Below are 23,252 nucleotides of genomic sequence, written 5' to 3'. Positions count from 1 at the left end.
GTCAGGAGGTAGTGGGCATCAGCCACCAAGAAGTGTGCCTTTATGTTGGAAGTTCTACAAGAATTTCCCATTGAATTTGGGGTTCATCTAGCCATTCTTGTTGCAAGGGAAGAAGTATTCTACCTGTGGTAAAGGAGACCAGTCATCAAGAGGCTTGTCTTTCACGTAATTTCCAAGACTTAATGCTGCCCTTGTCATGGACCTTTATTGTTCTTCGTTTATCTTGTATAAGCAAAGAATGACATGAATCAAGACAGGACAAATATTTTTGTCACAGAGAAAACAAAAACCTTTATAAGAGATAGAAATTGCACTTCCATGTGTTAGAATAGACATTAACTTTTTTTTTTTCAAAAGTAACAATTTCCCCCAAACTACATAGCACTATATAGTATTATTCTTTGTTTTCCAGTATATAAAAATATCTAGGTCATACCTGTTATACCTGACAGGGGAGATTACAAAGTGCAAAAAAACAAATGCAAGCCATCCTGCCTCATGTAGAACACCAAAAGCCACAAGGATCTTCATTTCCAGAGCTACCTTTGTTTCTTGTGTCTTAATTATGAATGGCAGGCTAGGGGAGGCATGTGGACAACCCCAGTTCTGGGCTCTGCCCACCCCCTGACTTGTTCTTTATGTTACTGAGGAGTGTATTTATGATAAACTGCTTAGATAGCAGTGAGTTAAATGATTTTGCTGTGTTAGTCCAGATGAAGCAGTCTAATAAGCACAATAACTTCTGGAGTACCTTCTCCATAATTGTTTCAGTTTAGACAAAAAGTGGGAAACAGGTACAGGCTAATGAATCATAAGAAAATTGCAAAACAGTAGGTATGACCTTAATCAAAATGTACAAAAACAGCATTCTCTATCATCAACAGCGACCCACTATCTCAATTAATAATTAACTTGACCCTCAGTGGTTGCCCAGAAACTGCTGCAGAATTGACCTTACTGCAAAAACTGTATGAATGATAGTTATTATAGTCCCACTTTAAGAGAATCTTTTCTGTAAGAGAAAAATGGAACAGTCAGAAGATGTTACAAATGTATCTCTGTGTCTAAAACAATGTGGGCTGTGGGCAGGGGGCATTGCATCAGTATGAGATTGCATTTGTAGATAAAATGCATTTTATTATATGACAATAACTGTTAATTAAAAATACATAAAATGGATCCCAACCACTTATGTTAAAATATTGTGAAGCCACTAAGTGGTTAATTATATAAGCAAAAAATAATTTTCTTTATGGAATCAACTCGTTTTCTTATGTCCTGTTCTTTGTTGTAAAGTCAACCATTGATATTTACCCATCATTCAATTCTAAAATCACACAAAGGAGGGAATTTGCACAAACACAATAGCATTGGAGATGTATGAAAGACGTAATTACCTATGGGTTATTTACTTTTTGACTGATCTGCTTTGTCATACTTGAATTGAACTCAGTGACTACTTAGGGTTTATATAACATTATTAAAATCTTCTGATTTAAAACTCTTGTACATATATAGACTTATATCTGCCTATATATTACATTCACATTTATAAACTATATGTACCAATATCTACAGTATACTAAATGTATTAAAATGTGAGTTTAATACCTAAAAACTCACTACAGGTTCTATTCATTTGTATGGAATTTTTAGAAGTATATGTATCAATAGGTAAAACTGAGAACTTACCATTTGATAAACATGTTTCTAAAAATCCTATAGGAATAGAACATTGGTGAGTTTTTATGTATTAAGCTCTAAACACACATTTTGATAAATATGCCCCTTACTGTAGATTTTAGTCTTACAATAGTCTTGGATTATTATGCCTGTTCAAGAAATAATCCAAGCCACTCTTAAAAACATTTGCTAGAATTTTGCATCACAACATCATTGGGAAGGGCATTCCACAATCTCACTGCCCTCACTGTAAAAACAATCTATGTGTACATGACTTCAAATGAAAGGTCTGTTTCTCTGATATAAAGGGGGGGGGGGGCGCTCTGGTGTGCTGATTGTTTTTTTGGTTAGAAAAGAACATCCCCTATTTGTCTATAATCCCCTCTAAGGTACTTGTACAGAGTAATCATGTGCCCTTGCAAGTGAGAAAACAACCCCAACATTGACAGTCTAACCTCCTAGTTTAAATCTTCCATCCTCTTTTACCAGCTCATTAATATCCTTAGAGACTAATTCTGCACTGCATACAAAAATCCACAGATCATTCTCAGATAAGGATAACCCCAAAACACTACCATTTAGTGTACAACTCACGTTTATTTTATTTCTATCAAAGTTCATAAGCTTGCACTTTTCAACAGAGAACCTCATTTTCTAGTTTGCTGACGGTTTTCCAATTTTGTCTGCTCTGCAAAGTGGCAGCATCCTGCATGTAACATAGTTTTGCACAATTTAGTATCATCAGCAAAAATAAAAATTAATAAAGAAAGTTAAAAAAAACAGGACAAAGGACAGACCCCTGCAGTACTCCACTAACAACACTTGTCCAAATGGAAAATGTTCAATTTACCACCATTCTTTGTAATTTATCCTATATTTCATTCTCTGGGGAATTACAAATATTGTGTTTTAGGCCAATATTTCTCAGTTTTATCATTAAATTTCTGTGTCAAATAATTTACTTTAACAAAGTCCAAATAGATAACATCTACTGCCATCCCAGAGTTGAGGTTCCTGCTAACCTCCTCATAAAAGGCAATTAAACTAGTCTGGCATAAAACCTGGCACAAACTCAAAGAATTATGATTTGCAATGTATTCAAGTACCCTATCCCTTGTTACCCCTTCCAAAAGCTTTCCTACCACTGATATCAGACTAAGGCTGAGAAAAGGATCCCTTTTTGAAAAGTGGCACAACATTAGTAATTTGTCACTCTCTCAGCACCATTCCAGACCTCAATGTACCCTGAAAAATTTAGTGAAGAGGTTTGGCAATCATAGAGCTAAGTCCTGGACCTTTGTTTACCTTTACATGCTCAAGTCTCAAGTTCTGAATCTCCTTCTGAATGATCCATGCATTAATAGTTACATTACTAGAATTGGGTCTATTCAAAGGGAATACTTCATTAGCTGGTTCCTCAGTTGTGTAGATAGATGAAGAGTTTAGAATTATGTATTTTTTCATGTTCTCCTCAACCAAATGATCCCCCTGTGATAATGAGGGTTCTGCCCTTCTTGCTTAATTTTTTTACTATTTAAATATTTAAAAAATAATTTTGCATTCCTTTTAATCATTACTGCACTACCCCTTTCCATCTCTATTTTAGCTTGCTTTTGAAACTGGTCTCTGGGCTGTTAGAGAAATCAGCTACATCTAGAACTGCCGGTCCAGAGTTCACAGCTATCTTCTTTACACAATCTGGCAAATCTGTTGGCATGAGCAAACCCTGGAGCAGCCTCCCTTTTCCTTTTCTTCACAACAGAATTTCTAACAGTTACCCAGTTACCTACCTCTAATCATGCTGCTATTTTCCTCCCCTCAAGTATCTCACCCCTCTAGCTTCTGCTCAGTGAGCAAGAGACTCATCTCAAGATTTTCAATTGACTGCAGTGTTGCAATGTATTCAAATTTATTAATGCAAGCCTCTAAAGTGGCACTGGAACGCTTGAACATAAATACTAAATAAAGGAAGATCAGGGTTGACATAAGTTAATAGTGCTAATGTATTTCAATGTGCATTCCCAATGTTTTGGGGTGTTATAAATATGTTATAAATATAAGTTTTAGTGATTGTTGTAATGGTTCTATTACAATCAGGATCATTGTTAAATTGCTTTTCATGGATTTCTTTTAATTCCCAAATGGTTGTATCTCCATGTAATTGGTATTATACCAGTTTTGTATAAAAAAGCAATATTATTTTTTATAAATTTATGGTTTAGCAGGGTGTATTACACTGCTAGAAGAAACTTCATAAGAATCCAGATTGTAGGTGCCAGTAATAGAAAATATCTGTGTGCCCCAGGTCATTGTGTTGCTCCAAAAGTCTTTATTTAAAGTTGTGTTAGTCAATGGCATGTTTTCTTTCTATCACCAAGAAGGAATCTTATAATATTATCTCATGTTCAAGTTTTAAAATCTGAGTGTTCCTACGTACCTATATAATTTTTATCTGAAGGAAGATCGCTGGTAGCTGTTCTGATCAGACAGCAGCATCTGATCTGAGTAACAAATCTAAATGTAAATGTATAGAAGGGGGTAAAACAAAGTCCCTTCTGAATTGTTCCATCTAGGGACACACCTATTCATGTTTTGATTACACGAATAAATGGAAAACATTAAATTTTTGACCTTTAGTGTCCCATTTGCAAATAATGGATATTTCCATGTTCCGCCTAAGAAGAGGTCAGACAAGATCCTGGTTAGCTGTATAAAAGGCAAGAAATGAGAGTAGCAAATTGTCACTGCATGGCCAAGGAGCAAACCATGGGGTACCAGACTTCTGGCATCTGGGTATGGTTGGCTTTGACGCTTTCCTTCTCAAGTGCTTATGACATTATTTCAGGTAACATGCAGTAATTCTTCTACTTTATTAGTCTTCCTATGTTTATGATAGAGATTTAAGATTCACTTTGGGAAAGTAAACTGCTTTAAATTGCTTTTAATCATTAATGGGGTTGATTTTTTTTTTTTTTTTTTAGTGACTAATGACAATAAAACTGGTTTTAAAGTTTTTTCCTGCCAGTCATCAGACATAATCTGACACAATGTGTTTAATGGAGTCCCAAATATCTCAGCAACTATACTGCCACAATAACCACAAATAAGTGGTGCAGGATACTCCTTTACTTTTTGCATACCTCCCCTGGGGTACTGAATTATAAATTGATTCCTTCTTTGGTTGGCTTTGCACAATAAGTGGGTTTCTTCATGGGCCTTGCAAGGTATCATATTTGAGGTGGGCTGTACAGGGTACATTTTTGATATATTTACAATAACATTGTAATAGCCATGCATATTAGGCATGTAATGTATGGCTGGCATGGCAGAGCAATTTATTGTAATTTACTGCCCAAGAAACAAGAGGAGAAATTTACTTCTGCACCACAGTATGCAAAATGCAAATTTCCAGTGCAGTCATTATGCAGTTTTTTCCCTGGGGGTCACTAGCGGGAGTTGCTCCTTAGCAGGAGGAGATGCGGCCTATGCAGTAAAATTGATGTAGCTGCTTCTGTACTTAATACACTTGGACACAATTACCCTAAGGTGGTGATAACTCCAGGGATTCTACAGTGGTTCCATTGCACTCAGTTTGGAACAGAAGGAAGACAGTGGTGCCATGTGCAATTGCATGTTGATGCAGTACCTTTAATGAATGGGATTTTTATACTGCATGATAATGTATGGCCTAGAACTGAACCTAACGTGATCTGGGACAATACTTTAAAACCTTTTAGCATATATATATATATATATATATATATATATATATATATAAAAAGGCTGAGGCACACACTTATAGGGATTACAACTTGGGTGCAAATCAGATAAACAATGTAAATATGTAAAAAATGCTGATGCACACCAGGAAAATGTAATCAAAAGAAGATACTTATTTTATTTAGATCGACGTTTCGGTCCTCACCCGGGACCTTTATCAAGATATATATATATATGGAATAGAGCTAAAATAATTTTATAACCTATACACACATAAAAATATCACACTATACACAAAATACTCAACAGTTTTATGTAACCATTTGTCATACAATTTTAAACTACAGGATTCAAAAATATACACTTAACTTCTTTTGTGATCTTCAATACTATAGGTAGACCTATCGACCACACTAACTCTATCTGCAGTTCATGGGGCAACTTCCATTACAAGACATTCGATGGAGTGATCTATCAGTTTCCTGGCACCTGCAACTATAATTTGGCTTCGCACTGTGGGGACTCCTACCATGAATTTTCTGTCCACATGCAGCGTGCCATAGAGGATGGTAGCCCAGTCATTCACCAAATCCTTATTCAAATCAAGGATGTTACCATTGAATTGAAGAGAGATTCTAAGATGGTGAATGGGGAAATGTAAGTTAATTGCACATTTTTATACTTGGCCTTCTGTTTTATATCCATAGAATTATCTGTGAATTCAGTGGTTTGACTTTAAAATAGAATTTGTACTTATCTTATTTCATAAATATCAAATTTTGATACAAACAATGTTGTCTCTTAATATTAAAGCAGAGCAGAAGCTACATTTTATTTAATTAGTGAAATGCTGTACAACATGTTTTAATACATGCTGTCATGTTCAAATTCATCTGCTGGTGTTAAAATTGGGAAAGGCAGTGAATCCACAATCTATGAAATTACCTTTTTTCTCATATTTGCCATAACATATTTGCACTCCCACTTCACGTATTGGTATCCTGTCACCTGTGCATGCTGGGAGTTATTCTTTTATATCAAGCCACCACATAACATATATCTGCAATAACTAGTACCTATATCACAGATTGTACCAATATTCTATATTGAATCCATATGTTTTTCAGATTGCAAGCCAGCTATTTACGTCAGAATAATGTAAAAAAAATAATGCAAATATTTTTTTAGGGTGGTAGAAAGTTTAATTTATTCACCTAGGAATGAACTGAATTGATATACAGATATCTTTGGGAAGAATCATTGTGTGACCAACATTTGATAAATTTGTTTATGAAAAACAACGTTCCTGGAAAATGTTTATATTCTTATGGAAAGCCCTTAGATCAATACTAAAACAATGAGTTTTAGAAACATGGATGTTCTATTCTACTACTTTACTCAGTTTGATAAAGTAGAACAAGATCTTAAAAAGCAGACAACTGTGTTTACTGTATGCTGGTTTGGAAGAATAACCATAATTAAAATGCTCATCTTCCCAAAGATAGTGTATATAGTGCAAACAATGCCTATTTGGGAAAATAAACCACCTAAGTTACCTCTTACACAGCTGACTAGCCCAAAACTGGTTTGAAGCCTTAGTAGATAAATGAGATATGATACAACACATCATTTAATTCTTCCATAAAATAATTATAATGAATAATTATTTGGTGCCAAGTTATGTTGTAAAATGGGAAAGAGATTTAAATAGATCATTTACTAAACTGGAATGGAAACAAATACATAAGGCAAGCATAGGAATCTTTTCACCAACAACGATGCAAGAATCAGGGTACAAACTTATGTGAAAATGGAACAGTCCACCTAATCTGCTACATAAAGTGTATGGTACAATAGATATATGCTGGAGATGTGAAAAAGAGAAAGATACTTACATTCATATTTTGTTTGAGTGCAAAAGTATAAAAATATATAATGAAGGCTTCCCTTGTAATATGCCCAGTTCTAGTAATTTAGCTACTGACGCATGGGTCACTCGGGAGGAAATTCAAAAGAGACTTGAACATGTAAAGGTAAACAAAGGTCCAGGGCCGGATGGGATTCATCCCAGGGTATTAAATGAGCTGAGCGCTGTGATTGCCAAACCTCTTCACTTAATTTTTCAGGATTCATTGAGGTCTGGCATGGTGCCGAGAGACTGGCGGATTGCTAATGTGGTGCCATTATTTAAAAAGGGATCCCGTTCTCAGCCTGAAAACTATAGGCCTGTTAGTCTGACATCAGTAGTAGGAAAACTTTTGGAAGGGGTAATAAGGGATAGGGTACTTGAATACATTGCAGTTCACAATACTATTAGTTTGTGCCAGCATGGTTTTATGCGTAACAGATCTTGCCAGACTAATTTAGTCGCCTTTTATGAGGAGGTGAGTAGGAACCTTGATGCTGGAATGGCAGTTGATGTCATCTACTTGGACTTTGCTAAAGCGTTTGATACAGTACCTCACAGAAGGTTAATGATCAAATTAAGGAATATTGGCCTAGAACATAATATTTGTAATTGGATAGAAAACTGGCTGAAGGATAGAGTACAAAGAGTGGTTGTAAATGGAACATTTTCTAATTGGGCCAGTGTGGTTAGTGGAGTACCGCAGGGGTCAGTCCTTGGTCCTTTGCTTTTTAACTTGTTTATTAATGACCTGGAGGTGGGCATAGACAGTACTGTTTCTATTTTTGCTGATGACACAAAATTGTGCAAAACTATAAGTTCCATGCAGGATGCTGCCGCTTTGCAGAGCGATTTGACAAAATTAGATAACTGGGCAGCAAACTGGAAAATGAGGTTCAATGTTGATAAGTGCAAAGCTATGCACTTTGGTAGAAATAATATAAACGCAAACTATCTACTGAATGGTAGTGTGTTGGGGGTATCCTTAATGGAGAAGGATCTAGGGGTTTTTGTTGATAACAAGTTGTCTAATGCCAGGCAGTGTCATTCTGTGGCTACTAAAGCAAATAAAGTGCTGTCTTGTATAAAAAAGGGCATTGACTCAAGGGATGAGAACATAATTTTGCCCCTTTATAGGTCCCTGGTAAGGCCTCACCTTGAGTATGCAGTGCAGTTTTGGGCTCCAGTCCTTAAGAGGGATATTAATAAGCTGGAGAAAGTGCAGAGACGTGCAACTAAACTGGTTAAGGGGATGGAAGATTTAAACTATGAGGTGAGACTGTCGAGGTTGAGGTTGTTTTCTCTGGAAAAGAGGCGCTTGCGAGGGGACATGATTACTCTGTACAAGTACATTAGAGGGGATTATAGGCAGTTGGGGGATGTTCTTTTTTCCCATAAAAACAATCAACGCACCAGAGGTCACCCCTTTAGATTAGAGGAATGGAGCTTCCATTTGAAGCAGCGTAGGTGGTTTTTCACGGTGAGGGCAGTGAGGTTGTGGAATGCCCTTCCTAGTGATGTGGTAATGGCAGATTCTGTTAATGCCTTTAAGAGGGGCCTGGATGAGTTCTTGATCAATCAGAATATCCAAGGCTATTGTGATACTAATATCTACAGTTAGTACTAGTGGTTGTATTTATAGTTTATGTATGTGAGTGTATAGATTGGTAGGTGTGGGTTAGGTGTGCTGGGTTTACTTGGATGGGTTGAACTTGATGGACACTGGTCTTTTTTCAACCCTATGTAACTATGTAACTAACTATGTAACTACTTACTACTGAACTCCACTTCCCACTATCACCCACTATATAAACAGAGACTGTTATTGTATATATAATGATTCATGATTGGATGATTTATGATTGGAGTTGGGTACCTGGGATGCCAGGAAGTATAGTTCAAAAGTATCTTACTCAAAAGAAAAATCAATGCCCAGTAGTTATTTTTTTTATGGTACTATTTAAACAATACTTAGGAGCAGATTTTTTAAAGTGTGAGATTAGAGTTTACCACAGAAGAACTCCCCCCTTTTCTATTTATTCCTATGGGATTTTCAGAAGTGTATTTGTTAAATGGCAAACTCTTACTTTCCTCCATTGATAATTATGCTTCTAAAAATCCTATAGAAATAAAAAGAAAGCTGGTGAGTTTATCTGTGGCAAACTCAGATCTCACCTTTTGATAAATCTGCCCCTTAATGTCGCTTTTTAAGATATTTTGGATTGATTGGACTCTATTATTCCTCAGTTTTACGACCCCTTACTTTAACTATGGAGTTTTCATAATTAAGAAGGATGGCTACACAAAGGTGCATACAAAGATTGGCCTGACCCTCACATGGAACGAAGGAGATTCAGTTTTGGTGAGTATCTTGTATCACAATACTTTGTGGTACTATCTATGGTACTAACTATGGTCTAGATAAAATAGAGCATTGTTGCCAATATGTACAGGCTGCATCTACTTTTCATGGTGACGGTGAGTGCAAGAAGCTTAATATTCTAAAATTTAAATAATATATTTTGTGCTAAATACAACCACCACTTTTCACACAATCACAAATTGTTTCTTGTTTTTGTACCATATTTATAAAAAACAGATTCTAATTGTCAATATTTTAGTTTTTTCCAATTTCTTGGAAAAAAAATCAGAAAATTATTGATAAGTCTTCCTCTAAATGCTTAGTTTGTGAATAAAACATATAATTCAGGTTTTGACAAGACAAGACAAGATTTTACAAAGACATTTTCTGAACCAGCAGAAAAATATATTTTCACTCCTGCACTCAAATGGGTTCTACCTGTGCATCAATTTCTATTTTTAAGATTTAAGAAACAATTACACTGTGAAACAATTTTTTTGAACCAAAGTATTTTTTATCCTTACACAGTTGGAGGTGGATTCCAGGTATCAAAACAAACTGTGTGGACTCTGTGGGGACTACAATGGCATGCCAGTCAGTAATGAATTCTTTTTGAATGGTAAGTTTGCACCCTGGTTTAGGTCACAGAGAATATATTTTACTAAATAATTTCATAATATTTTCAGGTAGCTTTGCATTTTCAGTTATTTATGGATCTTTTCCCTTTTAGATATGCCACTCAACCCTATCCAGTTTGGAAATATGCAAAACATCAATGATCCTACTTTAACCTGCACAAATGTAGATGAGAGCCAGCAAATGAATGTTTCCAGTTGTGGGCATTATGTAAGTGTATTGTACATGTGTTTAGCCACTATTTATAATGTTATAAAAATTATTTGTAAATGCAACAATATTTTTAATATATATTAAAGGACAAGAAGGATTACTACCTGCAGGTTATATATACAGTATATATATATACAGTAAATACACACACATATATATATATATATATATATATATATATATATATATATATGTTTTAAATGTTTTTCCTCCACAGGATTTATGGCATATATTGTTGCTTTACTTTTCTAATGGTATTTTGCACTTAACACATCAGTCTATTCACCTACTTTTTGCTAAATATCTCGGATAGAGTCCTAGGATGACACATTGACTTTTCTATTAAGCATTGACTTTTCATTTTATGACATAGAGACACAAATGTTTCATGTTTCCGAGACTTCAGGCGTTTTGATCTATTTTTGGTTACTATGTGTGACCTCCCTGGTTATATTGTTGCAATTCCCTCATTGGGCTGTAGTTGGGTGTACATATGACCCCTGGTGGCCATTTCCTGTAAATACCAGCTCTCCTTGAATAGCAGGAGTACCTGCATTATTCTGGCTTGTTGCTGTGAGTTCCCGTGTGGGATACTCAAATCTGTGCAATTTAACCAAATATCGGGGGACAGACGGCGAGTCCCTCGCTCACTTACCTCGCAGTGTCTACTAAAATAGGCAGGACCCTTTGTGGCTAGCTACTAACAGGGACCTACATATGAGAGAGAGTGACAGGCAATACTACCACAGCGCAGGGTCTCCTTAACCCCGCCACACATATGATGTTACCAACCAGATATGACAGCAGCAGGGGGCCTGGTTTGTGCCCTCTCCGGCACGGCAGACACCCCTGGCTGCTACGCAAGCACAGGATGTGGGCTGATGCCCCTATTGACTAGCACTAACATTGCTGACATGCTTGGGTCTTAGCACCCGCCCACCTCTGTACGGTTGCCTAGCAATGGCATGGCAGTAGCGCTACCTGCTGACACTAACTCTGGACGCGCAGATGGGCTACGTAAGGTTGCCGATCGGGCTTAAAACTTTGCACAATTTGCAGCACAGCCTCCTCATGCATGTTTGGGCACCTTATTTTGGAGTTCTGGGTATGGGAATGAACCTGTCCGGGGGAGTGTACCCCTTTGATGCCCGTTTTATTTCCCTGTCTACATAGTGGCATACTATACTGTGAAGGCCACATAACTAATATGTAGCACTTTTGTTTTGTGCTTTATATCTTTATTAGTTTCTTTTTTTGTTTTTGTTTGTTTTTTTGTGTATGTGGGTTGCAAAGCAACAACATTGGCGCCCTTTTTGGGCTTATAACTGTTTGTTTCTCACTGTGGTGTGGTATCCCTGATGAAAGTTCCTGTGTGGAGCTGAAACGTTGGTCTAAATAAACCTCTGATTATTATTTTGCAATACTTTTCAACTGTGTGTGAAAATCCTGCGTGTGCCGTCACTCCTATGCCTGTTTAATTCTTTTTGCACAGGCACCCAGGTAGTATCACCTTGTATGGTGTGCAGCTTCTAAGCATTTTTGTATATATATATATATACAGTCCCAAAATCGGCACTCACCAAAATGGCGAATTAGAACCGGGTGCTAACCATAAAAATCCTATTCTCCTTCAGAAAGCACTCACGGTATTTGCAAAAAGAAGCAAGTATTTATTTACACAAAAATGTCTACGTGTTTCGATCCATATAGGATCGTCATCAGATCCTGGGGTCCTGATGACGATCCTATATGGATCGAAACGCGTAGACATTTTTGTGTAAATAAATACTTGCTTCTTTTTGCAAATACCGTGAGTGCTTTCTGAAGGAGAATATATATATATATATATATATATATATCCAAAGGGGTTTCAGAATTAATAACATCCCCATAATTGGGCGCAACAACCCTGAGTTTTGCAGCAAGTGGTGTGGGATACTGAATCGTTGCTCATTTGACTTGATACTGTTGGTAGTGGAACAGGTGGGAAAGGACCTGGCAGCATTGAAAGTGGAGATATCTAAGACACAAGTAAAATACCTAGAGACCCTTAGGGCTGACAAATCCACAGACTGGGTAGAAAAACTCAATTCAATTGTTGATAGTCATAAGCTGGACCTGACTAATTTCAAACAGAATAAGCTAAGAAAGGTCTCTCAGGACTTTAAGCAAAGACGAGTGTATGGTTGGCTCCTGGGGCTCAAGTCAGATAATAACAGGCCAGTTAATATCAGGAGGAGGAGGAGGGGGGTGGTAAACCCAAAAGGGAAACCACCAAGGGGCAAGAAAACATGATTTTTAATTTTAGTAAACACATCATCTCCCCTCTCAATATACTTGTGGATATTCAAAAATTCCAAAGTAAACTAAAGCTCAAGGAGCACTTTAGAGATTCCAATACCAGTTGTGTACCCAGGTTCAAACCCAAAAGCAATTTTGATCCCCCAAAACACACCAGCCTCTGTTTGTACATTTAGTTCCAAATAAATGATGACTGCAGTTAAGCACACTAAGTCATACCCTAACCTTACAGTGGAAGAGGTCACCCATCAAAACACTAGTTGATGATAAAGATTTGGTAATCAGACCTGCTGACAAGGGGGGTTCCATAGTCCTGTTTGACTACTCCTACTACAAGGAGGAACTCCTCTCACAATTGGCAGATGGCAATAGTTTACCTAGAGATCCTACACAGACTTTTAAAAAGGAACTGGATAGCAAATCAGCCCTTGCCCTGCAAGCAGGATGGATTGATCAGAATACCTTACTTTACCTTACTACAGACTTCCCTTGCATCCCGATTATATATACACTCCCTAAGGTTCACAAGTTATTATCTGCCCCCCCAGATGACCAATCATCTGTGCAGTTGGCTCCCCTTTTCAGCCTATTGCCACCTATATTGACTCTTTCCTCCAGCCGTGTGAGCAATATGCCCTCCTATACAAGGGACTCCACACATGTTATTAACATTAATGTCTTTGGCCACGATGGATGTTAGCAGTCTATATACCGATATCCCCCATGAATTGGGAATCCATGCATGTAGACTTGCACTGGGGAGTAGGACTGACAAGCCAGTACCCACTTTTTTTGTTTTTGATTGAATTATTGGAATTGGCACTTACTAAAAACTACTTTTGTTTTGAGAACAGGTTCTTTCCCCAACTGTCAGGGACAGCTATGGGAAGTGCGGTTGCACCCTCATTTGCCAACCTGTTTATGGCCATGTATGAACAGGAATATTTGATACCAAAAGCAAGGTCTGATTTGCTATTATATTCATGTTATATCGATGACCTGCTTTTGATTTGGAAAGGCAATGTGGACTCTCTCACAACCTTTCATAATTACCTCAACCAGCTTGACAGCCTCATCAGACTAACACTTAGGTTTGACCCACAGAGTATTGACTTCCTGGATCTACAGAAAACAGATTAGGGACTAGACTTTTTTGCAAACTGACTGATCGTAATACTCTTCTGCATGCTGCTAGTAACCATCCCTCTTCCACTATACAAGGGATCCCTTACTCACAGTTTCTTTGGACTATTAGAAACAATAGTGATCCTGTAACTGCACATATTCAACTGGAGAACACATTCAAGAGATTTCTGGATAGGGGTTATGACAGAAAAGTCCTTAAAGAACAATCATAATGCACAACACAATTTTCACAGGATGATTTGCTGCAAGTGAGAACCAATTCTGATCAAGCACCCATGTCTTTAATTTTTTCTAACACATATTCTCCGATGACTAAAAATCTATGTAAGTGTATTTCAAGGAACTGGGCTATGATCAATATGAACAAGACTTTATCCCGACACCAGGCTCCCAAACCCATGATAGGTTATCAGCGTGACAGAAATTTAAGAGACATTTTAGTTAAAACTGACTTTGTGTGTGAGAAAGTCCAGAACTGGCTGACTTCACACACAAAATTGGGTTGCTATCGCTGTCCTGGCTGTGTCACATGCAATGCTTGTTATCTGGACCTGACTTTACCCATCCACACACAGGGAAACATTTTAAGATTATGCACAGACTTATATGTACTTCTTCCTATGTAGTATATATCATTGTGTGCCCCTGTGGCCTCTATTATGTGGGCAAAACAATTAACACGCTAAGAGACCGTATTGGGAATCACCGATCAGCGATCAGTAAGGCTCTGAAGGAAGGCACGGCTGTGCAACCTGTTCCCAGACACTTTCTATCCATGGGCCATTCCCTGCCAACTTTTAATGTATGGTTATCGATTTTCAACCACCCCTGCCTAGAGGAGGCAATAGGAAACTGGCACTATTACAGAGAGAAACTCACTGGATTCACAAACTTGATACTGTTGCACCTCGTGGACTTAATGAAACATTACCATTGAATTGTTTTGTTTGAACTGTTACTTATAGTTGTCTATATCATTGTTTTATCTTGGTATTTTTTCTATATTAGTACTTGTCTTCTTTATTTCCTTTTCCCTTGGGGATTTTGGTTACTGTGTCCTATCCCTCAGTGTTTTGTAATGCCCCTATTTTGGTTCTCCTGCAAGAGGGGTTTCAGCAAAAGCAAGTGCCTTTGTACCCATTGGCAAACAATTGGCCTATTAAGTACAGCCTGGCAACATGGTCCATTGAGTGCATCCAGATGTGTATGACCACACAAAGTCTCTGTTTGAGCATCCCAGGAACACTAAAGGTGGTCCAAGTTTGGGCCCCAAGCTAACTCCAATAACTGTGCAGTAATTGTTGCCTTGACTATAATAAGGGGCTGGGCCCTATTTTACATGCCAGTTTTTGGTGCACTGGGCCTAATGAAGGATAGGCTTGCCTCTTCTTCCCTATGATTGGGCATTGGTTGGCGGTGTTTCCCACCAGCAACACGAGTGGTTGCTAGGCATGCGGTGCCTAGCAACAGCGCACAGCTTGGGCTCTTTACAGATGCTGGGTGCACATGCACATCCACCAATACAGGACTAACCACAGGGGATGTTTGGTGCCATGAGCGGTTAAATTGTTCCACCTGAGGGGGACACAATCTATACAAAGATGGTGACTAAATGGTTCCCTTCTGCCTCTTTCAGTCTGCTGTTTTTCCTTTTCTTTTTTCTCATTCTTTTGTTTTTACTTTGCCGTTGCACTGGTTGTTTTTTGCCCTGGACTGCTCGGCATTACCTGATTTTAACCTGGAATCACTTAGGTGATTTCATATGTCATATTCACTGTATTTGTTTACATGTAGGAGTCAGCCTCTGGTTGCCTAGCGACTTGTTTTGGCGCCAAAAAAAACTCCTCTAGAGTGTTTAAATAGATGTGGGGGGAGGGAGTGCAGTGTTTGTTTTTCACTCCAGATGAAGCTTTCTGTGTGAGACCGAAACGTCATATATATATATATATATATAAGCAAAGGAAAAATGCTGCACTCGCAGGACTTAGTTTTTATTTCAAACATGCATCTAACGTTTCAGCTGTGGAGACAGCCGAAACAACCTATGAGGCATTAGACTGGACTTATGGGACCCCTAAAACTAACATTTATCATTTATGCAAGTTGCTCATGTTAAGCCGACGTGAAAATGGGTCTTATGGTATCAATAAAGATATATGTGCTAACAAGTATATATATATATACTGTTGTGGCATATATTATTCTCTGTTCTGTTTACTGCACCCTTTTGATTAGTTACTTTGTCTCCTTTTATTTGCAATTACCATAGAGAGTGATCAAGAGAAGATTAAACAAAGATTAAAATAACAAGTATCAGAAGTGTTGTAAGTTTGTTTAACGTGTCCGCTCTGATTTAATTTCACTTCCACAAACACTTAAGAGCTAGACCCACTTACATCAACAAAACAAAGCAGTTTTAACTTGCTGCGATCTTACTTTAAAGGAACAGTAACACCAAAATATGAAAGTGTTTTAAAGTAATTAAAATGTAATATACTGTTGCCCTGCACTGGTAAAACTGGTGTATTTGCTACAGAACGCTCCTATAGTCTATATAAATAAGCTGCTGTGTAACCATGGGGGCAGCCATTCAAGCTGGAAAAAAGGAGAAAAGGCACAGGTTACATAGCAGATAACAAATAAACTCTGCAGAATACAATGGCATTTTATCTGTTATCTGCTAAGTAACCTGTGCCTTTTCTCATTCGAATGGCTGCCCCCATGGCTACACAGCAGCTTTGCTTATATAAACTATAATAGTCTTTCTGAGGCAAACACACCAGTTATACCAGTGCAGGGTAACAGTGCATTATATTGTAATTACTTTAATACGCTTTCATATTTTGATGTTACTGTTCCTTTAATGTGAAACAACACGAAACTAAGTTTCTATTGAATGATGTTAGTAAAGCACAGTCATGCTAAATAAATGTTATAGTAACACAAGCATTATTATATCTGAAAATCAGTACTCTACAATGTATAACGCAGACTAATAATGACTATTTTTTTTCTTTCCAGTATTCTGTTTGCAAAAGTTACCTCAGTCAAAGTGCCTTTTCATCATGCCAAGATCTTCTTGATGTAACAGATTATGTTATGGCCTGCATGCTCGATGTGTGCTCCTGTAGCAGTGCCGATGTCTCATGTCTATGCAATACATTAACTGAGTTTTCAAGGCAATGCACTCATGCAGGAAGGAGCCCACAGAACTGGAGAACTGATGACCTCTGTCGTAAGCATCTTTTCATATTCCTTCTAACTGTCCCATGTAACTTTTATATACAGTATGTAGCCTAGCTCTTAGCTCTACAAATTTATATATATATACATATATATATATATATATATATAGAGTAGCTGTAGAGAGAGTCCGCACTCACAGGTCTTAAGAAAATATAGAGGTTTTATTCAAATCAACATCTAACGTTTCGGCTGCATCCACAGCCTTTCTCACAGCCTTGAGAAAGGCTGTGGATGCAGCCGAAACGTTAGATGTTGATTTGAATAAAACCTCTATATTTTCTTAAGACCTGTGAGTGCGGACTCTCTCTACAGCTACTCCATCTATTATTTTGGGACTGCACCCAGGCTCCCTTGGACCTACTTATACGTGAGTGCCTGTCTTCTTGCAACATATATATATATAGAAGTCCAAGCAACAGGCACTCACGTCTGAAGGAATCACAGATCGCCTGGGTGCAGTATTAGAGTTGTAGTTTAGAGAGCAAAATTGGAAGAATGCCGCACTCACAGGGCTTAGTGTAGAAAATTAGAGTTGTTTATTCAAACAAAAACCTAACGTTTCGGCTGGAACCTAACTTTTTCGCCTGAAAAAGGCTGAGGTTCCAGCCGAAACGTTAGGTTTTTGTTTGAATAAACTACTCTAATTTTCTACACTAAGCCCTGTGAGTGCGGCATTCTTCCAATTTTGCTCTCTCTCTCTCTCTCTCTCTCTCTCTCTCTCTCTATATATATATATATATATAAACAGTTCATAAGCTGCACACCAAAAGTCAAAAAACGATACCTGGGTGCCAGGACAAAATATCAATATGTAGAAAAACGGAATAGAACGGCACTCACAGGATTGCCGTTCTATTCCGTTTTTCTATATATATATATATATTTGACCTTGGATTTTCCTGACAAGGGGTCTTCCCGCAATTTGTATCTCCATACCTTAAGTCCTACCTTAACTACCTTAATAATCATTTAAATATGAATTATACCAAATAGGACTGTTTTGCCTCCAGTAAGGATAAACTATATAATAGCTTGGATAGTTTATTATTACTGTTTAGTACTGTTTAATTATTACAGAGAAAAGAAAAATCATTTTAAAAAAATTAGATTTTTTTTTTTTAATATAATGGAGTCTATGGGAGATTGCCTTCCCGTAATTCTGAACTTTCTGGGTAATGGGTTTCCAGATATCAGAGCCCATAGATAGATAGATAATTAGAGAGATAGATGGAGTGATAGATAGATAGATAATTGATAGATAGAGGTATATAAAAGATCCTTCACTGTAGGGCCAACTGACCCAGGTGGAAGAAAATTATTAAGAGAAAAATTATCACACTCACAGGAACTTCTCAAAAAGAAAAGTGTTTTATTTTAAAAAATGTCAATGTTTCGAGCACCGGCTGTGCTCGTCCTCAGGGACAAACCAATATCTTTAATATATAAAATGATTCTGCGCAAGAAATTAACATTTTTTTTTCATTTGAAGCTAAACAGTGCCCTGGGAACATGGTATACAAGGAAAGTGGTTCCCCATGCATAAGTTCATGTTCTCATCGTGAAGTAAAAAGCCTTTGTGAGGAACATGATGTAGATGGCTGCTTTTGTCCTAATGGTAAGTCTTGTGGAAATGTTTTACCACATAGCATGTCTATTAGCAAAAACAAAAGGAAACTTTTAGTTATTGACTGTCCTTCATTCATATGTTACATTCTTAGATTAAAGAGGTCATCTGCAGATTTCCATTTCCCAAGTGCTAGATTGTTAAGGGGATGGCTTACAAAGGAGCCATGAATTTCCCTTGTATGCGCTACACAGAAGTGAGAATTGTATAAGTATGTAAATGGTAGTAATACACAGTTATGGTGGGAACCAGTATAGGATCTGTCCTTCGCTGTCAGGGTTACAAACATGGAAAACAGGTCCCACTGATTTCCTTTTATCTTCAGTGATCTGACTTCCCTCACCTAACCAGACAGGCATAATAATAAAGATCCAAAGAGAAATATAAGTAGACATACAAAAATCTGAGCAGGCAGCAGAAGACACATAGACTGTCTACAGGCCAAAGGGCAAAATAAGTAGATGCTGTTACAGTCAGAATCCCAAGGATCAGATCTAGTTTCTAGTATCAGAATCTGTGAACATAAAAGGGCCATAAACTAGTTGGATAGACAAGAAGACTGTTAATAGCAGTGACAAAAAGGGATTAAGTTCTTCAGAAAAGAGGCTGCAAAACAGTTACTGTGTAAAAGGGCACAAGCAATTGTGTCTACTGGGAGGCAAAGAGATCCTCAAATGTTCACCCAAAAATAGGTTTGCAAATACTGTATTTCAAAGAAAATGACAACTGACTTCTCTTGGCTTTCCTCATTAGGCACGGTATGGGATGATTACAATAATGCTGGCTGCATTTCAACAAGCAAATGTTACTGCAAGTATCAAGATCAGCTCTATGCTCCAGGATCAAAGATTTTAAATGATTGTGAACAATGGTAAGGTTACTGCATAGTTCATATCAAGAAACTTCTATCAGTACCCTTATATGCGTAGATTTATGAACAAGATATTTAATAAAGTTTCCATTCATTTCATTTCATATATCTTAAAGGCAGAGACTGATCCATTCCACTTACAACCCTAAATGTATTCATGTTGCTTCTCATATTATGGGCTCTGTTTATTAAGGGCTGAAGCTTCTTTGAGGAATAACAGTTTCCTTCAAGCAAATAATGCCTGTAGAAAAAGCTTCAAGACGTGTCCATCTAAGGCCAAGAGATAAATACACTCTCAATGTACATTGTAGTAATTAATAATTTTTGTAGCAAAAATATGTTACCAAATTCCAGTTATTTCAGCAAGACTTAAAGAAATTTAATTTTCATTATTAATACAGATATATGTGAAATATATGTGAAAAGGTGCTCAATAAGCATTTTTCTACTCTGTAGAAAACTAGGAAGGGTTGAATCTTGTGTGGCAGGTACCACAGGGACAGACATTCCACTTTTTATTCCATTTCTTTGCATTCTAGAATGTGCTTAGTTATAGTAAAATGATGTGTAGCCCACTGTCATCCTCTGGGGTGGATTCAATGCTTTTCCTTTTTAATAAAACATTGCAGAGGCACTTTATAAAATTCAAAACTGTTTCTCCTCTTTTTTTTTTAGCTCTTGTGATGCAGGAAAATGGACCTGCACCCATGGAATATGCCCCAAAGTTTGTTCCATTGAAGGAGGAGCTCATTTCAAAACATTTGATGGGAAATCTTACAAGTTCCATGGCAACTGTAACTATTTGCTATCTAAGGCAAGGCACCATACAATACTATATTTCAACTGATCTTTTACAATGTTTCAGAAGTAAATCCGTATTGAAGTACTTATCAAGTAATACTAATGGGTATTAATGGATACATAAAGCAACACGTTAATTTGCACCTTAAATGTAGAATTTTGAAGCCATAGTTTCTGTGGCAAAAATCTATTTTCTTCATGCTTATGTATTTAGTTTTGCTGGAAAACTATACTGTAGATATTACTGTAATAACTGTTGAACATAATTCAGATGTTTATTGTGAATTAGAAATACAACATATTTTATGGATTCTGCTTTTAATGATTGTTTTGACTTCTAGATTGAATTAAAGAATGGTGAGACTCACACTATTGTAGCCGAGCTGACTCCATGCAATGCATTTTCACGGGAGACTTGTCTGAAAACCATCCAGTTCTACACAGATGACAATCAAAATGTATGTTATTGGAAGAACTTTCATGAAATATTATACCATTATTTATTTTTAGTTATTTGTAAGATGTTATATAACATTTTTTAAATTATGCAGGTCTTGTCCATCAGAGCCGACGGATCTGTTTTATTAAATGATCTCAAAATAAGCCTTCCTCAAATTACAGGTAATAACCAATATATTTTGGGAATTATATATTAATAAAGATATTAATAAAGATAAGTTATAGTGTTTTTAGGAAGGCACAAATATAAATGCAGAGTAGACTTTTTATGTCACTTTCTGTAAAAAAAATGCCACCTGTGACCAATTAAGCCAGGCTTTGTTTGGTGTGCATTTGTTTGAATGTTTGTTTGTGGTGCTATTTCTATTCCAAAAGAATCCAACCAATCTTTGGTAGCAATGAAAATGACATGTGTTTAGTGCTGCACCACCTACAACTGACCGGAAAAAGTAGATGGGTACATTTGTTTAGAATTTTATGAAGAATTGGATACTCTAGAATGCAAGGAGTATTTTTTGTCCTTCAATGTTCACAAATACTCTGTATAGAATGCTGTATAGAATTATCATTTTAGAACGAAAATACATGTTTGCATTCAAAGGAACAAAAAAAAACTCCTATAAACATACTTTAAATGCTTTCCTTCTAGGAACTTTTTCAGTTATACAGCCCACGGAATCAAACATCTTTGTCAAGGCAAAATTCGGTCTCCAAATCCAAATCTCTCTCCTACCACTGATGCAGCTGTATATTAACATGGATAATTCTAAAAAGAATACATTTGAAGGTAAGGTTATGTATTGTAAACATAAATGAATGGTATCTAACTAACCTAGAGACAAATTGTATATGCAGGAAACTTGTCACTTCACCCAACTCACCATAAATAATATTTATCATTTCTGTTTTAAAAACACCACAGCTCCAAAGAACCAGAAATAACTATAGACTTTTCCAGATCATATTTACTTTTTTTTTTTTTAAGTTGCTTGCCTTGAAAAAGGGTCACATAACAAATTTTAACAAATATAGTTAAATAGGGATTTAGACTGTAAAAAGGCAAAATTTCATGAAGCTCAACATAATAATAATAATAATAATAATAATAATAATAATAATAATAATAATAATAATAATAATAATAATAATAATAATAATAATAATAATAATAATAATGTGTGTTCTGGTCAGCTGGACAACATAGTCATAAAGGCACACGGGCTGCACCGAAATTGTTCATTTTCTTGTAGCATATGTTATTTCTGCAATTGTCCCGTTTTATGAAGCCTGCCTATCATAGCTAATAATAGTAACCAAAACTTTCTAAAATAGAGTATCTTTACAATGTTATATAGTTAATTTGAGTAGAAAAGACAACTGGCAATATTAATAATAATTTCTTCTTCATAGGTCTTTGTGGTAACTTTAATCACATTGAAGGAGATGACTTCATAACATCGGCAGGTATAGAAGAATCAACAGCTTCAGCCTTTGCCAACACCTGGAAAATACAATCTACCTGCCAAGACTCAGTAGAGGTGTTAATAGATCCTTGCAGCTTCAGTATTGAGACTAGTAAGCATCTTATTAGTTCATACAACTTACAAGAGCTGTATACGGCATGTGCTATTTCTTATAGATCTTCACCCACTTCACCATCACATCTTTTCATTTATCTCCTGTAGAAATCTACGCAGATAAATGGTGCTCTATGCTAAAAGGTTCAGAATCCCCTTTTTGGAAATGCCATTTAGCAGTTGACCCAGTTGAATATTATAAGGTAATTCTTTAAACACTTTAATATTGTCAGTACCTTATTATAATGTTATCTATGCAGTCATATTTAATTACTTTTTGTATCTTTCTTTTTTGTTATAATTTTGTTGTATAAAGAAAATTTGCCAATTTCAGAAATGTCTTAAGTAGCACAATATCCCCACTGTGACCACAAAAATAAATTCTTCTTAACCTCTGTTCATTTCTGAATGTAATCTGCAGCTTCTCTTGACCGTAGTTTTTAAAATGTAATGTAAGAAGCAACATGCCTCCCCAGTAACAGCCTTTTTTAATTGGATAACCAGAAATCCAGCTGTAGCACTTTCTGCACTAGCCATGCAGCCCCCTATAACCTCAAAGTGCAAATAAAGTAAATGTGGGAGGTGAGAGGGACATCAAGACAGAAATCACAGGTGGCACCAATGTGAAAAATGCACCAGCCTTCATCCCAGCCCCAGAGTCAATATCCAGGGATTTGTGGGTCTGCCCAAAAAATGTATTTATTATT

At 36.7% G+C, this 23,252-nt stretch overlaps 1 protein-coding gene across 1 annotated transcript in view; it reads left to right on the top strand.

Annotated features, from left to right (window-relative positions):
• Nucleotides 1-4,449: 4,449 nt before the first annotated feature.
• Nucleotides 4,450-23,252, top strand: part of LOC100485405 (mucin-2) — an 89,752-nt gene continuing 70,949 nt past the window's right edge. Inside the window, exons 1-14 of the mRNA XM_031900771.1 lie at nt 4,450-4,528; nt 5,799-6,060; nt 9,557-9,671; nt 10,200-10,290; nt 10,402-10,517; nt 16,989-17,202; nt 18,703-18,828; nt 19,591-19,708; nt 20,384-20,533; nt 20,868-20,967; nt 21,061-21,130; nt 21,618-21,755; nt 22,379-22,543; nt 22,654-22,748. Of these exons, the coding sequence (XP_031756631.1) occupies nt 4,450-4,528; nt 5,799-6,060; nt 9,557-9,671; nt 10,200-10,290; nt 10,402-10,517; nt 16,989-17,202; nt 18,703-18,828; nt 19,591-19,708; nt 20,384-20,533; nt 20,868-20,967; nt 21,061-21,130; nt 21,618-21,755; nt 22,379-22,543; nt 22,654-22,748 (1,839 nt within the window). The remainder of the gene's footprint in view (nt 4,529-5,798; nt 6,061-9,556; nt 9,672-10,199; nt 10,291-10,401; nt 10,518-16,988; nt 17,203-18,702; nt 18,829-19,590; nt 19,709-20,383; nt 20,534-20,867; nt 20,968-21,060; nt 21,131-21,617; nt 21,756-22,378; nt 22,544-22,653; nt 22,749-23,252) is intronic.

Source organism: Xenopus tropicalis, chromosome 4, assembly GCF_000004195.4.
Source record: "Xenopus tropicalis strain Nigerian chromosome 4, UCB_Xtro_10.0, whole genome shotgun sequence".
Taxonomy (NCBI): Eukaryota; Metazoa; Chordata; class Amphibia; order Anura; family Pipidae; genus Xenopus; species Xenopus tropicalis.
This window is presented reverse-complemented; position numbering and strand designations above follow the sequence as displayed.